We start from the raw sequence: 17,643 nt of genomic DNA, 5'->3' as shown, positions 1-17,643 counted from the left end.
TGGGAGCAGATCTCTGCAGGTTGCCCTTGGCGACCTTGTTTTTTTTATTTGAGGCCATTTCGGGGCTTGTTTTGGAGGTGGAAGTTTTCTGCATGTACTCAAGAAAAGGCCCAGTTTTATGCTGTGCAGCCATTGTTCTACAGGTCGGTGAAAAGTTACTGTAGAAATTACATCGTATGCTTGTGCACAGAGACATTGGCAGTTTCAGAATCATCCTTGGTTCCTGTTTATGCAAAATCGTCACTAGGAAGTGACTGTGTGGTCAAATACCACTCTCGCCAGTTTTGCAGATTTTCCCTTGTGAGGGTGAAGCTGAGTTTTTTGCAGTGAAAGAATTTTTTGCAGTGTTCTGTAATGGCGTCTGACTCTCTTTCACGGATTGTAACTGAAAAGCTTGACAAGAACAACTTCCAGGCATGGAAGTTTAGAATGACGAATTTCCTTATGGGAAAAGGATATTGGGAATTTGTTGCAGGAAATGAAGAAAAACCAGTTCTTCCTGATGTTCCCAATCAACAGCAAATGCAGGTATTTAAAGCATGGCATGAGAGAGCCAGGAAAGTTATGTATTGGCTGTCTATCAGCATTTCAGACTCTATGATTGTGCATATTCAGGATGCAAGTACGCCAAAGGAGGCATGGGATACTTTGTAAAAAATGTATAGCACAAATACGCAAGCCAGGAAAATGCAGCTCAAGCAAGAGTTGCATAATGTGCAAAGAGAAAATATGAGCATCAATGACTACCACATGAAGGTGAAGAAGATTGCAGATGCACTTGCTTCCATTGGGTCACCAGTGGAAGATGATGATCTAGTTTCTGTGACCTTGAATGGTCTAGGAAAGGATTATGCACAGTTCCGAACATCCATTTCCGTCCGTGAAAGATTTCCTGATTTTGAGGAGTTGATTGCTCTTCTAATTTCTGAGGAGCAGAGAAATGGTGGTGCATCTTCTTCAGGAGGAACTTCAAAAGAAGCTGTCTTCTACTCAAATGCTGGAAGAGGTAGAGACAGAGGTAGAGGAGGCCGATCTGGAGGCCGTGGTAGAAATCAGAATATGCAGCAAACTCAAGAAAACCAGTCCTATGGAGGAGGATGTGGTAACTCTAGAGGCAGGGGGAAGCCAAAGAGGTCATGGTGGATGGCAAAGAGGCCAAAATGCAAACAGCAATGTTGAATGCTACTACTATGGTAAAATGGGTCATATGGCTAAAGACTGCTGTAAAAAGCAGAATGACATCATGAATGGAAAACTGCAACAAGGGAATTATGCATCTTCTAGTAGACAGGGTGATGACAGAAATGAGCATTTGTTTATGGTGCAGCATATGAACAATTCTGTGACAAGTGCAGAAGAAAGCAATGATGTATGGTATGTTGACTCAGGTGCATCAAACCACATGACAGGTCATGCAGAATGGATGGAGGATGCAAGGAAAATGGAAAAACCAGGATTTGTGGAGACTGGTGATGATACTGCACATCCTATTGTGCAGATTGGAAAAATTCCTTTGTCTTTGCAGGATGGGAAAAAGAAATACTTGTCCGATGTATTTCATGTCCCGAATATCACTAAGAATCTGGTTTCTGTTGGTCAAATGGTTGAGCAGGGCTTGCAGGTCAGATTTAATCCTCATGGATGCTTTGTTGAGGATATGAAAAATAAAGGTCGCTTGATAGCAAAAGGAAAGAAGAAGGGCAGAATGTTTACATTGGATGCAGACATGTCTGAATTGAGTGCAGCAATGTTTGCACATGGGACCGGTGTAGTTGCAGATATTGATATCTAGCATAAACGCATTGGTCATGTTAATGTACAGCGACTTAAATCAATGCAGGCCCAAAATATTGTTGCAGGATTGCCCAAATTCAAGGTTGCAGAAATGCATAAGGTATGTGAAGCCTGTCAGTTTGGAAAACAGGCAAGGAAACCATTTCCTTGACATGTTCAAGAGAGTGAGAAGCCATTGGAATTAATCCACTCTAATGTGTGGACTACTAAAGCTGCATCTCTTGGAGGCTGTCATTATCTGGTCACTTTTATTGATGACTATAGCAGAAAAGTTTGGGTGTATTTTGTGAAAAAGAAAAGTGAAGTTTTTGGGCATTTCAAAACTCTTAAAGCTATGGTTGAAAAAGAAACAGGCCTGCAGATAAAATGCCTAAGGTCAGATGGAGGGGGAGAGTACCTCTCAAATGAGTTTGCAAGGTTCTTGCAGGAGCATGGCATAAAGGAGCAATATTCATGCAGTCATACCCCACAACAAAATGGAATTGCAGAAAGGAAAAACAGGCATATTGGAGAGGTATCTCGTGCCATGCTCAATGAAAAAGACTTGCCACATTTTTATTGGGCTGAAGCAGTTGCTACAGCAATCTACATAATGAACAGGACTCCCACTGCAGCAATACATGGAATGACTCCAAAGGAGAGGTATACTGGTAGGAAACCAGATATTTCTCATTTGAAATTTTTTGGTTGCATTGCCTATGTACATGTGCCAGATGAGTTGAGATCCAAGTTGGATCCAAAAGCTGAGAAGTGCATCTTTATTGGTTACTCTCTGCAGCAAAAAAGGTATAGATGCTATAAACCCTCTACTCGTAAGTTTACAGTGAGCAGAGATGTTGTTTTTTATGAGATGAGTAGCTGGTATAAACCAGTAAATGTGATTGATGATGTAGATGCACAAAATGGTAATGCTGCACAGAATTCACAGCAGCAGTCACAAAATATTAGTGGACCTGGAGCGTCCTCTAGCAGTGGTTCACATTCTTCGCCATGGACAAGCAGATTGAGATCAGGAGAATCTTCTTAAATCAATGCAGATAGTGGTATGCAGGTATCACGAAAAGGAAAAGAGAAGGTTGATCAGCCCATGTTTAATGTGAATGCAGGTCACTCTTATGTGGATGGTGAATCCAATGGCTCAGAACAGAGCATTGATGATGAGTTGGGTATTCCTTCTATTGTTACACCTGAAGTAAGGAAGACCAGGGATGTTTTGAGAGCACCTGGGAGTGAACCTACTTTGCGTAGGTCTACGAGAGCTAGGTATCCTGTGGATAGGCTGAAATATGATGGATTTACAGCCATTCACTATGCATATATGGTTAAAGTGATACAGGAACTAGAACCCACTTCTTTTGAGCAAGCCATGGGAAAAGAAAAATGGGAGAAAGCTATGGATGAAGAAATGGATGCCTTGGAAGCAAATGCTACATGGGAATTGGTACCTTTGCCTAAAGGTAAGAATGCAATTGGCTGTAAGTGGGTTTATAAGGTGAAGCACAATGCAGATGGTTCTGTGAACAGATACAAGGCAAGATTAGTAGTCAAGGGGTATGCACAAACATATGGCATTGACTATGAAGAAACATTCAGTCCGGTTGCAAGGATGGCAACCGTAAGAGCAGTCATTGCTATGGCTGCATCAAAGGGATGGTCTTTACATCAGATGGATATAAAGAATGCCTTCTTGCATGGGGATTTGCAAGAAGAGGTCTATATGGAGCAGCCACCAGGTTATGTGCATGCTATTCATCCTGAGTTTGTTTGCAGGTTGAAGAAAGCCTTGTATGGCTTGAAGCAAGCACCTAGAGCATGGTCTGACAAGATAGGACAGTATCTTGTCACTATTGGCTTTCAGATTTCCAAGGCAGATTTCTCACTTTATGTGAGAAAAACAGAGAAAGGTATTATGCTACTTGTCATTTATGTTGATGATTTGATTATGACAGGTGACAATGATGAAGATATCCTTCATGTGAAAATGCTAGTGAAGCAGAAGTTTGAGATGAAAGATTTAGAAGAGCTGCGTTATTTCTTGGGCATTGAGGTGATTAGATCACCAAGTGGGATACAGCTCTTGCAGAGGCAGTATGGATTGGACATGCTGTCCAAATATGGGATGACAGGCTGTAAGCCTATTTCAGTTCCTTTGGAGCACAATATGAAGCTTAGCGCAGATGCAGGTGAGCTTCTGGAAGACCCTACTATGTACAGACGCATAGTAGGAAGCTTGATTTATATGACTATTACTAGGCCAGATTTGAGCTATGCTGTTGGATTGGTAAGTCAGTTTATGCAGGCTCCAAGGAAACCACATTTGGATGCGGCTAGACGCATACTCAGGTATGTGAAGTCCACATTGTAGTACGGACTATTTTATGAGACTGGGGTTCAGATACAGTTGCATGGATACACTAATGCTGATTGGGCTGGTAGTATATCTGATATACGATCTACCAGTGGATATGTGTTCTCTTTTGGGAGTGCTGCAGTCACTTGGAGCAGCAAGAAACAGCCTACAGTTGCCTTGTCGAGCACAGAGGCTGAGTACAGGGGTACAGCAATGACTGCATGTGAGGTAGCTTGGTTGCATAAGCTACTTTATGATATGCATCAGTCTACAGATGGGCCAGTTGTCATTTATTGTGGCAACATGAGTAGTATACACTTGGCAAATAACCCAGTCTATCATGCTAGAACAAAGCAAATTGAGATGCATTATCACTATGTGCGAGAGAGGGTTTTACTAGGTCTTATTGATCTAGTTTATGTCAGCACAGAGGATCAGGTAGGTGACATATTCACAAACGCATTGGGCGCAGAGAAGCTGCGCAAGTTCAAAGACCTGCTTGGTGTGCAAGAATTGGGATTGAGCTTGAGGGGGAGTGTTGAGATATCGAGCTCCACTCATGATATGCCAGGGTGACCGTTGTGCATTTATGTCACCGACTTGTCAGTTGCAGATGCGGTTGGTACACCGCCCATGAATAATAGCTACATGATAGCTATCCTTATCTACTCTAGTTCGTGGCTCAGTTAGTATGCCACCTTAGTTAGTTGAGTTTGGTTTGAGACCCATATATAGGGTTCTTCTATTTCTTTGTATTAGAGTTCTTTTTGGCTTACACAACTAAGAAGAGGAAAACTGTTTTCAGCCTCCACCTCTGTGTGTATTCTCCCATTGTGCAAGCAAGAAAGCTACAAGTGAGACTCCTTTCTTCTCTCCCACAATCTTGACAAGGTTAGGCATTGGCTCGATAATATAAGTAGGAACATTATATGCTATGCATAATAATACAACTTATGTCTCACATTTTCTAGGCACAAGGTAACCATAGAATAGGATAGGGTTGTGTTAGGCGTTGGCTCCTAGCATATGCTTACCCTATGTCTAAACTCTTCCTAGAATATGCTTAGCCTATTTATACACATAGGATTGGCTTATAGTATGCCTAGTATTTTCCTAACTTTCCATACGTGTACCCTATGCCTACCCCTTGTGTATTTATGTTAGACATACCTATGTCTAGCCACTCTATAGCCTCTATCAGTTTGTCTGTATGAGGAGCCTATGCATATACCTTGCCTATATAACTAATCCAATCTAAACCTAAGCCTAAGCTTAAGCTCTACCTTACTACAAGCCTAGCCCTAACACTAACCTTTAATGTAGTATAGGCCTAGTATATATTGAGTATATATTACACCACATACTTCATAGATTATCTTAAGGGACAGAGAATTAGCAAGATTAGTTGAAGAAGTTGATCTCTCACTTGTGCACAAGTAACTAGCTTATTGATGAGTGGAGTGTTGTTCCCATTGCATCGAGTAGCATTTTTCTCACTTGGCTATAGGTTGAGGTATACATGGCATCTCCCCTATATCATAAGTACCTACATGAGTCTCATCTTGCAACATATCTACAAGCTATCAATATTGTATGGGTATATATTTGCATCAACCATGGCTATGCATGAACATTCACCACATTGGTTAGTACCCTTGAACCACACAGTCTTTTCCCTCTTCATCATGTGGACCACACATTGCCTTTTTCACCCAACCACTTAAGCACCTTAGTCCACTCAACTACTATGAAGATAGGCCACATGATTGTTTAGCCACATTGGAGAACTCGATCACTTGAAGCACATCGTCCTAACTACTTGGAGAACTTTGGCCATAGTAGCAAAGAAAGGGCACTGATTGCTATAAGGATTATGCTTTTCAGGGTTGAATAGATGGGCACTAATTGTGTAGGATGGTAAAACATCGACTTAGTGTTGATTGTTATGGCAAGAAACAGATTGGAAATAGGGTTAAAGACTTGAATTTAGGCTTATGTGTGAGTTAATTTAGCAAAAGATGAGGAGGAACCTACTCGCAAGCAGCCAAGGAGTTGGTCTGTGCAGGGGCGCACCTGTGCACTTGTTGACATGTATGCAAAGTGTGTCCTTCTAGTAGAGGCACAATTGTTATTTAATCAATTGAAAAATTGAGATCTGCTGTCAGGGACTGCAATGATTTCAGGGTGCATGGCAACTAGTAAACATATCATTGCTCCTAAACTGTACGTGAGAATGCTTCAATAGGGTATAATGCTTGACAATTGCCTATTCTCATCCATTTTAAAGGCATGTGGGAGCATTCAGAAAGGAGAATGGGGTACAACGATACACAGTCAAGTTGTCAAAATTGGACTAGATCAATATGTCATAATTGGAATTGCCATTATTGACATGTATGTGAGCTTCTGATACCTTGCAGGGAACGGTTTTTCAGGCCTCCCTTTGCCTCAGCCTCAGAACGGCTTCCCCAAGCGCCTTACATCTATCTGGTTCTGTCTCCGTTTCTTTCTCTCTCGCGTTCCGTGAAACCTTATCACTGTTAATTTCTGTTTGCCCACAAGGAAGCGAGGTAATGCGTGAAACATTACTAGTGGAGCGGCATCAAGGAATACCAATGGACAATAGACGTTAGACAGATGTTTGGCAAAGAGAGTGAGGAAGGGGCGGAAGGACGTCGTTTTGTCGCGTGTTTGTCTTTCTGTCAGGAAGCCTCCTACAAGCAAGCCTTGTTTCTTTCGCGACTCCCTGCATATTCCATCACGATCCCGCCTCCCCCCTTTCTTATTACAGCTCCCATGGCCGCTATTTTCTCTGCCATAAGCTCCTGTCCATCCTTGAAACCCTACCCCCAGGCTCTTGCTCTTCTCTGCTAATTTTGGTCGCTGCGAATGACTGATCTCAACCTTGTGTCTGGTCCCTTCCGGGACGAGACCCGCCCCAAGAAACGTCCGCGCCTTGGCTGGGACGTTCCATGTCCCTTCTTCTCCGATGAGGCCGCCGCTCGCTTGCACCTGCAGATCGCATCCCAACTTCTGTCGGCTCACAATGCAGCCTAGAATGGGGTTCTTGCAAATCAGAACGCTCTGAGAGTTGGCCTTCCTCCAGTGTCACATCCTGCTGCTCACAAGAAGGAATTGTCACCTAGGCATGCTGCTGATGCACAGGTCTCTTCCATGGCTTGAATCACTAAATCACAGGCTGTGGACCTTATACTCCAGAAGCGTTGCCACACAAGCTTCTATATAGGATGTGGAACAATCCAAAAAGAAGGCAACGAATAGGCAGCACTAGCAACCACATGAAGTCTCAGTTTTGATTGCTACAAAGAAGAAGCAGTTGGAGTCTGAGGCAGCAGGGTTCAGTAGTAGTGGAAAATCCAAGGAGCAGTGGGAGGAAATAGAAGCATTTTGTCAGAATAATGGAATTGGAAGGAATGCACAGCAATGCAGGGATAAATGGCAGAGGCTCTGACGGGTATACTCAAAGGTTGATGACTGGAAAAAAAAAATGGTCTCCTGACAAATTGAGTTTTTGGCAGATGAAGTTGGATGAAAGGAAGGTAGAAGGTTTGCAATTTGGTCTTGACCAAGAGACATTTGATGCTTTGAAGGAACTCCACAGCAATGTATATGGAACAAAACCTGGAGTTGAAGAGCTCAAAATTTTACTCCAGGTATTTTGGAGCATGGGGATAAGGAAATTGATGGACATGCTTTTGAAGAGTTAGAGGATACTGTTTTGAGTGAGAAAGATCATGGTACTTCTGAAGACAGAATAAAAACAATAAATGTAGAAGAAACTTGCAATGGACAACTTGATTGCAATGTAGAAGAAACTTGCAATGGACAACTTGGTAGCTTTCATGCCTGATTGCAAGCAGCTAATATTGGTAAATTTAAGGTGGCATTTAGAATTGTATATATGCTGACCTTGGCTTCTTTACTACGGTTTTTTCACTTGGTGCTGCTAATTTATTGTTTTCAAATAGGTTAGTGGAGACAGTTGCGTGTTTATTTGGAGGCTTCCTAATCTTTTGACCAAGATGATGCAGAAATGCTGCAGTTTACAATCTGAATTGCAAACATCCAATCCATCCATACTACTTACTGAATCAAAAGGACAACTAAATAATACTTTTTCAATCCCCATGAGATGTGACAAGTTTCAGACACACGAATTGGATGCTTCTGGTATTGTTGTCACTATTGAACCTCAGCTTGTAAGTAATACAACTCCTACATTCAAGTTCATTGTGTCCCGGTTGCCTCATTGGGCACAGGCCAAGGTTGTAGAGACCATTTTGGAAATAAGATTTAAGTTTTGTTCTTTTGAATCAAGATGGGTGGAGGTAATATGTCCTTTTATTTACTTTTTGTTCTCTATAACTTGATTATGTTGAATTACAGCAGAGCATGATAGAATGACTCAAGCTTGATGCAGAAGATAGCATCATAGAAGACAAGGCTTTTGATGAATCTATAGAAATCACGGGATCAGAATCTCCCTGGATGAGCTGCAAAACGCTTCATTGGAAAAGCTCGAAGAAGTTGGTCAAGATTTTGCTTTTGGATACGTATACTTTGCATTATGTGCTATGTAAGTTCCTTTCACTTCTAATTAGTTTGAAGTTGACTTGATGGTTTGTGCAATCCATTTTTTGTGTGAGTATAATTATGTGTATTGCTTTTTTAATAATGTAGGGACTAATTGTAAGTCATCTAGGAGATCCAATTCAGTACCAATATGGATTTGAAGAACATTCTCTGATCATAGATGTTCCACAAGGTAATCCTTTATTGTTGGGAATGGTGCTTTGTTGTTGGGAATGGTAGTTGTGCATTATGCACCTCCCCATATCCACAAGTGCATCATACTCTATCCTTTGACTGGTCATGTGGGAAATCTCCCTTAGCACATTGTACTACCCTTCCTTGTTACTTATAGGCACAAGTTCCACTCATGTGCTTATGAGTCACCTCCTTCCTTGAAGGACATAGGGAGTGGAAAACAATCACCTTATATTTAGACTGTTGAGATATCCAGCTCCACTCGTGATACGCCAAGGTGACCGTTGTGTATTTATGTCACCGACTTGTCAGTTGCAGACGCGGTTGGTACACTGCCCATGAATAATAGCTACATGATAGCTATCCTTATCTACTCTAGTTCGTGGCTCAGTTAGTATGCCACCTTAGTTAGTTGAGTTTGGTTTGAGACCCATATATAGGGTTCTTCTATTTCTTTGTATGAGAGTTCTTTTGGCTTACACAACTAAGAAGAGGAAAACTGTTTTCAGCCTCCACCTCTGTGTGTATTCCCCCATTGTGCAAGCAAGAAAGCTACAAGTGAGACTCCTTCCTTCTCTCCCACAATCTTGACATGGTTTCAGAGCCTTGTTCGTGGTAAGGAGCTCAAGAAAGCAAGCCAAGCTCGCGGTGTTCTGGTTGAGACGCCCTTCGCGGTGAAGCAAGAGTGCAGTATATGCTGCGGGGAAGGGCTTTAGCCCTAGGCGACCCTGTTTTTTTGATTTGAGGCCATTTCGGGGCCTGTTTTGGAGGCGGAAGTTTTCTGCACGCACTCAGGAAAACACCCTATTTTATGCTGTGCGACCACTGTTCTACAGGTCAGAGAAAAGTTACTGTAGAAATTGCATCGTATGCTTGTGCGCAGAGACATTGGCAGTTTCAGAATCATCCTTGGTTCCTGTTTATGCAAAATCGTCACTAGGAAGTGACTGTGTGGTCAAATACCACTTTCGCCAGTTTTGCAGATTTGCCCTTGTGAGGGTGAAGTTGTGTTTTTTGCAGTGACAGAATTTTTTGCAGTATTCTGTAATGGCATCTGACTCTCTTTCACAGATTGTCATTGAAAAGCTTGACAAGAATAACTTCCAAGCATGGAAGTTTAGAATGACGAATTTCCTTATGGGAAAAGGATATTGGGAATTTGTTGCAGGAAATGAAGAAGAACCAGTTCTTCCTGATGTTCCCAATAAACAGCAAATGCAGGCATTCAAAGCATGGCATGAGAGATCCACGAAAGTTATGTACTGGATATCTATCAGTATTTCAGACTCTATGATTGTGCATATTCAGGATGCAAGTACGCCAAAGGAGGCATGGGATACTTTGTCAAAAATGTATAGCACAAATACGCAAGCCAGGAAAATGCAACTCAAGCAAGAGTTGCACAATGTGCAAAGAGAAAGTATGAGCATCAATGACTACCACATGAAGGTGAAGAAGATTGCAGATGCACTTGCTTCCATTGGGTCGCCAGTGGAAGATGATGATTTAGTTTCTGTGACCTTGAATGGTCTAGGAAAGGATTATGCACAGTTTCGGACATCCATTTCAGTTCGTGAAAGATTTCCTGATTTTGAGGAGTTGATTGCTCTTCTAATTTCTGAGGAGCAGAGAAATGGTGGTGCATCTTCTTCAGGAGGAACTTCGAAAGAAGCTGTCTTCTACTCAAATGCTGGAAGAGGTAGAGGCAGAGGTAGAGGAGGCCGATTTGGAGGCCGTGGTAGAAATCAGAATATGCAGCAAACTCAAGAAAACCAGTCCTATGGAGGAGGACGTGGTAACTCTAGAGGCAGGGGGAGCCAAAGAGGTCGTGGTGGATGGCAAAGAGGCCAAAATGCAAACAACAATGTTGAATGCTACTACTGTGGTAAAATGGGTCATATGGCTAAGGACTGCTATAAAAAGCAGAATGACATCATGAATGGTAAATTGCAACAAGGGAATTATGCATCTTCTAGTAGACAGGGTGATGACACAAATGAGCATTTGTTTATGGTGCAGCACATGAATAATTCTGTGACAAGTGCAGAAGAAAGCAACGATGTATGGTATGTTGACTCAGGTGCATCAAACCACATGACAGGTCATGCAGAATGGATGGAGGATGCAAGGAAAATGGAAAAACCAGGATTTGTGGAGATTGGTGATGATACTGCACATCCTATTGTGCAGATTGGAAAATTTCCCTTGTCTATGCAGGATGGGAAAAAGAAATACCTGTCCAATGTATTTCATGTCCCGAATATCACCAAGAATCTGGTTTCTGTTGGTCAAATGGTTGAGCAGGGCTTGCAGGTCAGATTTAATCCTCATGGATGCTTTGTTGAGGATATGAAAAATAAAGGTCGCTTGATAGCAAAAGGAAAGAAGAAGGGAAAAATGTTTACATTGGATGCAGACATGTCTGAATTGAGTGCAGCAATGTTTGCACATGGGACCGGTGTAGTTGCAGATATTGATATCTGGCATAAACGCATTGGTCATGTTAATGTACAATGACTTAAATCAATGCAAGCCCAAAATATTGTTGCAGGATTGCCTAAATTCAAGGTTGCAGAAATGCATAAGGTATGTGAAGCCTGTCAGTTTGGAAAACAGGCAAGTAAACCATTTCCTAGACATGTTCAAGAGAGTAAGAAGCCATTGGAATTAATCCACTCTAATGTGTGGACTACTAAAGCTGCATCTCTTGGAGGCTGTCATTATTTTGTCAGTTTTATTGATGACTATAGCAGAAAAGTTTGGGTGTATTTTATGAAAAAGAAAAGTGAAGTTTTTGGGCATTTCAAAACTCTTAAAGCTATGGTTAAAAAAGAAACAGGCCTGCACATAAAATGCCTAAGGTCAGATGGAGGGGGAGAGTACCTCTCAAATGAGTTTGCAAGGTTCTTGCAGGGGCATGGCATAAAGCAGCAATATTCATGCAGTCATACCCCACAACAAAATGGAATTGCAGAAAGGAAAAACAGGCATATTGGAGAGGTATCTCGTGCCATGCTCAATGAAAAAGACCTGCCAGATTTTTATTGGGCTGAAGCAGTTGCTACAACAGTCTATATAATGAACAAGACTCCCACTGCACCAATACATGGGATGACTCCAGAGGAGAGGTATACTGGTAGGAAACCAGATATTTCTCATTTGAAAATTTTTGGTTGCATTGCCTATGTACATGTGCCAGATGAGTTGAGATCCAAGTTGGATCCAAAAGCTGAGAAGTGCATCTTTATTGGTTACTCTCTGCAGCAAAAAGGGTATAGATGCTATAACCCTTCTACTCATAAGTTTACAGTGAGCAGAGATGTTGTTTTTGATGAGATGAGTAGCTAGTATAAACCAGTAAATGTGATTGATGATGTAGATGCACAAAATGGTAATGTTGCACAGAATTCACAGCAGCAGTCACAAAATATTAGTGGACCTGGAGCGTCCTCTAGCAGTGGTTCACATTCTTCGCCATGGACAGGCAGATTGAGATCAGGAGAATCTTCTCAAAGCAATGCAGATAGTGGTATGCAGGTATCACGAAAAGGAAAAGAGAAGGTTGATCAGCCCATGTTTGATGTGAATGCAAGTCACTCTTATGTGGATGGTGAATCCAGTGGCTCAGAACAGAGCATTGATGATGAGTTGGGTATTCCTTCTATTGTTACACCTGGAGTAAGGAAGACCAGGGATGTTTTGAGAGCACTTGGGAGTGAACCTATTTTGCGTAGGTCTACGAGAGCTAGGTATCCTGTGGATAGGCTGAAATATGATGGATTTACAGCCATTCACTATGCATATATGGTCAAAGTGATACGGGAACCAGAACCCACTTCTTTTGAGCAAGCCATGGGAAAAGAAAAATGGGAGAAAGCCATGGATGAAGAAATGGATGCCTTGGAAGCAAATGCTACATGGGAATTGGTACCTTTGCCTAAAGGTAAGAATGCAATTAGCTGTAAGTGGGTTTATAAGGTGAAGCACAATGCAGATGGTTCTGTGAACAGATACAAGGCAAGATTAGTAGTCAAGGGTTATGCACAAACATATGGCATTGACTATGAAGAAACATTCAGTCCGGTTGCAAGGATGGCAACCGTAAGAGCAGTCATTGCTATGGCTGCATCAAAGGGATGGTCTTTACATCAGATGGATGTAAAGAATGCCTTCTTGCATGGTGATTTGCAAGAAGAGGTCTATATGGAGCAGCCACCAGGTTATGTGCATGCTGTTCATCCTGAGTTTGTTTGCAGGTTGAAGAAAGCCTTGTATGGCTTGAAGCAAGCACCTAGAGCATGGTCTGACAAGATAGGACAGTATCTTGTCACTATTGGCTTTCAAATTTCCAAGGCAGATTTCTCACTTTATGTGAAAAAAACAGAGAAAGGTATTATGTTACTTGTCATTTATGTTGATGATTTGATTATGATAGGTGGCAGTGATGAATATATCCTTCATGTGAAAATGCTATGGAAGCAAAAGTTTGAGATGAAGGATTTGGGAGAGCTGCGTTATTTCTTGGGCATTGAGGTGATTAGATCACCAAGTGGGATACAGCTCTTGCAGAGGCAGTATGGATTGGACATGCTGTCCAAATATGGGATGACAGGCTGTAAGCCTATTTCAGTTCCTTTGGAGCAGAATGTGAAGCTGAGCACAGATGCAGGTGAGCTTCTGGAAGACCCTACTATGTACAGACGCATAGTAGGAAGCTTGATTTATATGACTATTACCAGGCCAGATTTGAGCTATGTTGTTGGATTGGTAAGTCAGTTTATGCAGGCTCCAAGGAAACCACATTTGGATGCGGCTAGACGCATACTTAGGTATGTGAAGTCCACATTGCAGTATGGACTATTTTATGAGACTGGGGTTCAAATACAGTTGCATGGATACACTGATGCTGATTGGGCTGGTAGCATTTCTGATAGACGATCTACCAGTGGATATGTGTTCTCTTTTGGGAGTGCTGCAATCACTTGGAGCAGCAAGAAACAGCCTACAGTTGCCTTGTCGAGCACAGAGGCTGAGTACAGGGGTGCAGCAATGGCTGCATGTGAGGTAGCTTGGTTGCATAAGCTACTTTATGATATGCATCAGCTTACAGATGGGCTAGTTGTCATTTATTGTGACAACATGAGCAGTATACACTTGAAAAATAACCCAGTCTATCATGCTAGAACAAAGCACATTGAGGTGCATTATCACTATGTGCGAGAGAGGGTTTTACTAGGTCTTATTGATCTAGTTTATGTCAGCACAGAGGATCAAGTAGCTGACATATTCACGAAGACATTGGGCGCAGAGAAGCTGCGCAAGTTCAGAGACCTGCTTGGTGTGCAGGAATTGGGATTGAGCTCGAGGGGGAGTGTTGAGATATCGAGCTCCACTCGTGATACGCCAGGGTGACCGTTGTGTATTTATGTCACCAACTTGTCAGTTGCAGACGCGGTTGGTACACCGCCCATGAATAATAGCTACATGATAGCTATCCTTATCTACTCTAGTTCGTGGCTCAGTTAGTATGCCACCTTAGTTAGTTGAGTTTGGTTTGAGACCCATATATAGGGTTCTTCTATTTCTTTGTATGAGAGTTCTTTTGGCTTACACAACTAAGAAGAGGAAAACTGTTTTCAGCCTCCACCTCTGTGTGTATTCCCCCATTGTGCAAGCAAGAAAGCTACAAGTGAGACTCCTTCCTTCTCTCCCACAATCTTGACATAGACCTAGTCCCACCCTCCCTGATTGATAAATGCCAAGTTTGGATTAGTTTTTGGTTGCATGAAAGTGTATCTTGCATGGGCTATTTTTTTCCCATTTTGGGTTGTTTGGGGCAGATCTAAACTTTGGAAAGTGAGAATAGAGGATCAAGATTAGAAGGATTGGTGGCTATGTGTATCCACGAAAAAGCAATGGCAAGTACTCAAAACAAAAGCAATTGCAATTGACAATAAAAAAAAGATTGTACCTACCATATGGCACTCGCATGAGCATGAGGCAACAATGTTATGACAGTATGTTTATTGAAGTCTTTTGTTTTGTATTGCTTAATGTAAATACATTTTCAAACATGCATTGCAAACACTTTCTTATTATTACCATGCCTATGTAGGTTTGCCATATCGACTTCTAATCTAGAGATGATGGCTCTTTTGAAAAAAATGATGAGTGAGGATCTCAAACTACTTGGGCTTGTGGATTCAGTTGTGGAAGAAGTGAAAGGTAACTAACTCTAATAACTAAATTTATACCTAATTTTATTACTAATTCATGTGTTCTAATCCAAGTGCTAAGAAATTAAGTGATTTAGTTTGATATAGCACTTCTTTTTAAAAAATATAAGTCTCTTATGTTTCTAAACTTTGGTTTATTATGTGTACATAAAGGTAACAAAATCACCAATGATGGTACAAGAGATAATGGAACAATGAAAGCTAAGGAGGTCATTGGCCCTAATGTCTCTTCAAATCATGATACAGGTATATGTCTTTATTTCTACTAAACTTTGAAAATTAAAATTTGTACATATATTACATCTTGCTTTATTAGGTGATTCATTTTGAGATTAACTAGCTTTAATTAGTCTCTTTGCCTAATTTAAAATGTTCATAGTTATTCATATTTTTAAACTTTGAGTAATTGTGTGTATATATATAAACATAGATAAAAGAACAACAAAAGGTGGGAAAAGAGGTAATGTAAGAAAGGGAGATCAGGAGGTTACTTGCGATAATGTTTCTTCAAGTCAAGATGCAAGTACCAACTTTAAGGATAAAAAACTTGTACAAATTTGGTGACCCAAATTGATACAAAATATCTAATTATTTTCTTTTGTGTTATTGAAAATTTTCATAACCTTGTATTATCATGAGCTTTGGTTAACTCTATGTATATAGGTAAACAAGTTACTAAAGATGACAGAAGAGACAATGCAAGAAAGGAAGACATTGAGATTGCTTGCCTTAACACTTCTTCAAGCCAAGAATCAGGTATTACCAGCTTTCTTATGTTGATAATGAGTCATTTTTTGAAATGGTTATACTAACTAATGATATTTGATCACTTGAGTATCAATAGGAGTGATACGCATACCATCATATGATGATATCTATCGGCCACCCATGTTGAAATTTAGAGAAGATGGTAGACTTTATGGAAAAAAGCTCTTGGCTGAATACTTTAAAAGTCAACACACTGTCATGCTCGAAAATTATCATCGAGTACATAGGTGGTTTGAATCCTTAAACCCAAATGATCTACGTTATAAAAATGCGGATAAATAGTATATCATGAAAGTCATATCAGAGAATCACCATGAGATTTTACCATTGAAGTTTACTGGATGTGAGTACATATGGAGAGAGAATGACATATATGACTGGTGGAAGGGTACAAAGCAAGATGAAAGAAAGTATTTGAAGAAAAAAGATATTTTAAAGAAGGTAATTTGATTGTTACTTTTTTTTATTGGCTTTCCTAATATTTGAGGTGTAGATTCTTAGTTATTGAACTATTAATCTTATGACATATAGAGAGAATTATCCGCATGTCTTGGAGTGGATGATATAGATAAGCTTCAAAATGTATCAAATGACATAACATCATCAATGGTAAGATGATATGATTTATAAGTTTGATATCATAAGTGTAGGATTGGTTCTTTTTCTCCCATACTCATTTAGGGGTGTCTATTGATGGCAGAGTGAACCATATGTTGCTACTATTGATTCTATTCAACTTGATGTATACATTCCTAGCATGGATGATATTTCAAATGAACAAGGTTTGGAAAATGTATCTTATAATCTTATATGTTTATCATTTTTGTACTTGATTCCATATATTTTGGAGACATTTGATGTATAGACATGATCTTGTTTTGTTGATGTAGCCTCTTGAAGAAAGTAGCTCCTTTGAAGGACAACAATACAAGCAAACATATTTATCATTGCAGGTAATGCTTTTAAGCTCATATCTAATAACTTTCTTTGAGAATGTCTCTTATACAGATACTTATACATTAACTTTCATTTCCCATAGATGAATATGTTTGTGGAGGAAGAAAAGAGCTTTGAAGAATTTCAATGTTATACATCCGATGAGGTTCTTTGCTTTATATTAAATTTAAGATTGACCATATGATTTATGTTCTTAACAGTATCTTATCCTTTACATGCTTAAAATGTAGGATGTTGAAAATGAAGATGAGACACTTGATATGGAAAATTGTGCCAGCTTTTCAAAGTTATTGTCACATGGTTTAGACAAAATAATGTACTCAACTAAACATCAAGAAACTATGGAACAAAGTATCCATAGTTCAAGAAATGATAAGGTATGTAATTTTTTTTCTATATAAATGTTTTTAATGTAATTACTAATTTTAGTTTTGAATGTAGGCTAATCCAGATGATGACATTAATGAAACATCTCGAAAAAGTCAAAGAAAGAGGAAGGTATTTGATATATGTTTGTGAGAGAACAATAGCATCATAGTTTAGTGAATAACTAAAGGTATGATTTATTACATAACTATTTATTTTACGTGTTGACTAGCCAAGTGAGAAGATGAAGGATCTTTTGCAACAAAGGAGCGTGAAACGAGGTACCAATATCAACAAAAAAGAACCAAAGGTGCTAGATGTAAATGTTTATATTTTTGTTATGTCATACATGAAAAGCATAATCTAATTTTTTTATTTTATTTG

The 17,643-nt window shown here is 40.2% G+C and overlaps 1 protein-coding gene across 1 annotated transcript; it reads left to right on the top strand.

The window, feature by feature from the left end:
- Nucleotides 1–16,485: 16,485 nt before the first annotated feature.
- LOC148012666 (uncharacterized) lies at nt 16,486–17,294 on the top strand. Its single transcript, XM_087669186.1, has 5 exons — nt 16,486–16,545; nt 16,637–16,718; nt 16,827–16,889; nt 16,976–17,038; nt 17,124–17,294. Exons 2-5 carry the CDS (start codon nt 16,647–16,649, stop codon nt 17,292–17,294), a joined length of 369 nt encoding a protein of 122 aa, XP_087525312.1. The 5' UTR covers nt 16,486–16,545; nt 16,637–16,646.
- Nucleotides 17,295–17,643: the final 349 nt, after the last annotated feature.

This window comes from Lygodium microphyllum, chromosome 27, assembly GCF_053477565.2.
Source record: "Lygodium microphyllum isolate KBCC chromosome 27, Lygodium_microphyllum_v1.1.10, whole genome shotgun sequence".
Lineage (NCBI taxonomy): Eukaryota > Viridiplantae > Streptophyta > Polypodiopsida > Schizaeales > Lygodiaceae > Lygodium > Lygodium microphyllum.
Note: the sequence above shows the minus strand (reverse complement) of the source record. Positions and strands in the feature narration are given on the sequence as shown.

Coding starts and splice junctions, on each gene's coding strand:
- LOC148012666 (XM_087669186.1), top strand. CDS start 16,647: ATGTTGCTACTATTGATTCTATTCAACTTGATGTATACATTCCTAGCA. Junction 16,719..16,826: donor TGATATTTCAAATGAACAAG/GTTTGGAAAATG, acceptor TTGTTGATGTAG/CCTCTTGAAGAAAGTAGCTC. Junction 17,039..17,123: donor AATGTTATACATCCGATGAG/GTTCTTTGCTTT, acceptor CTTAAAATGTAG/GATGTTGAAAATGAAGATGA.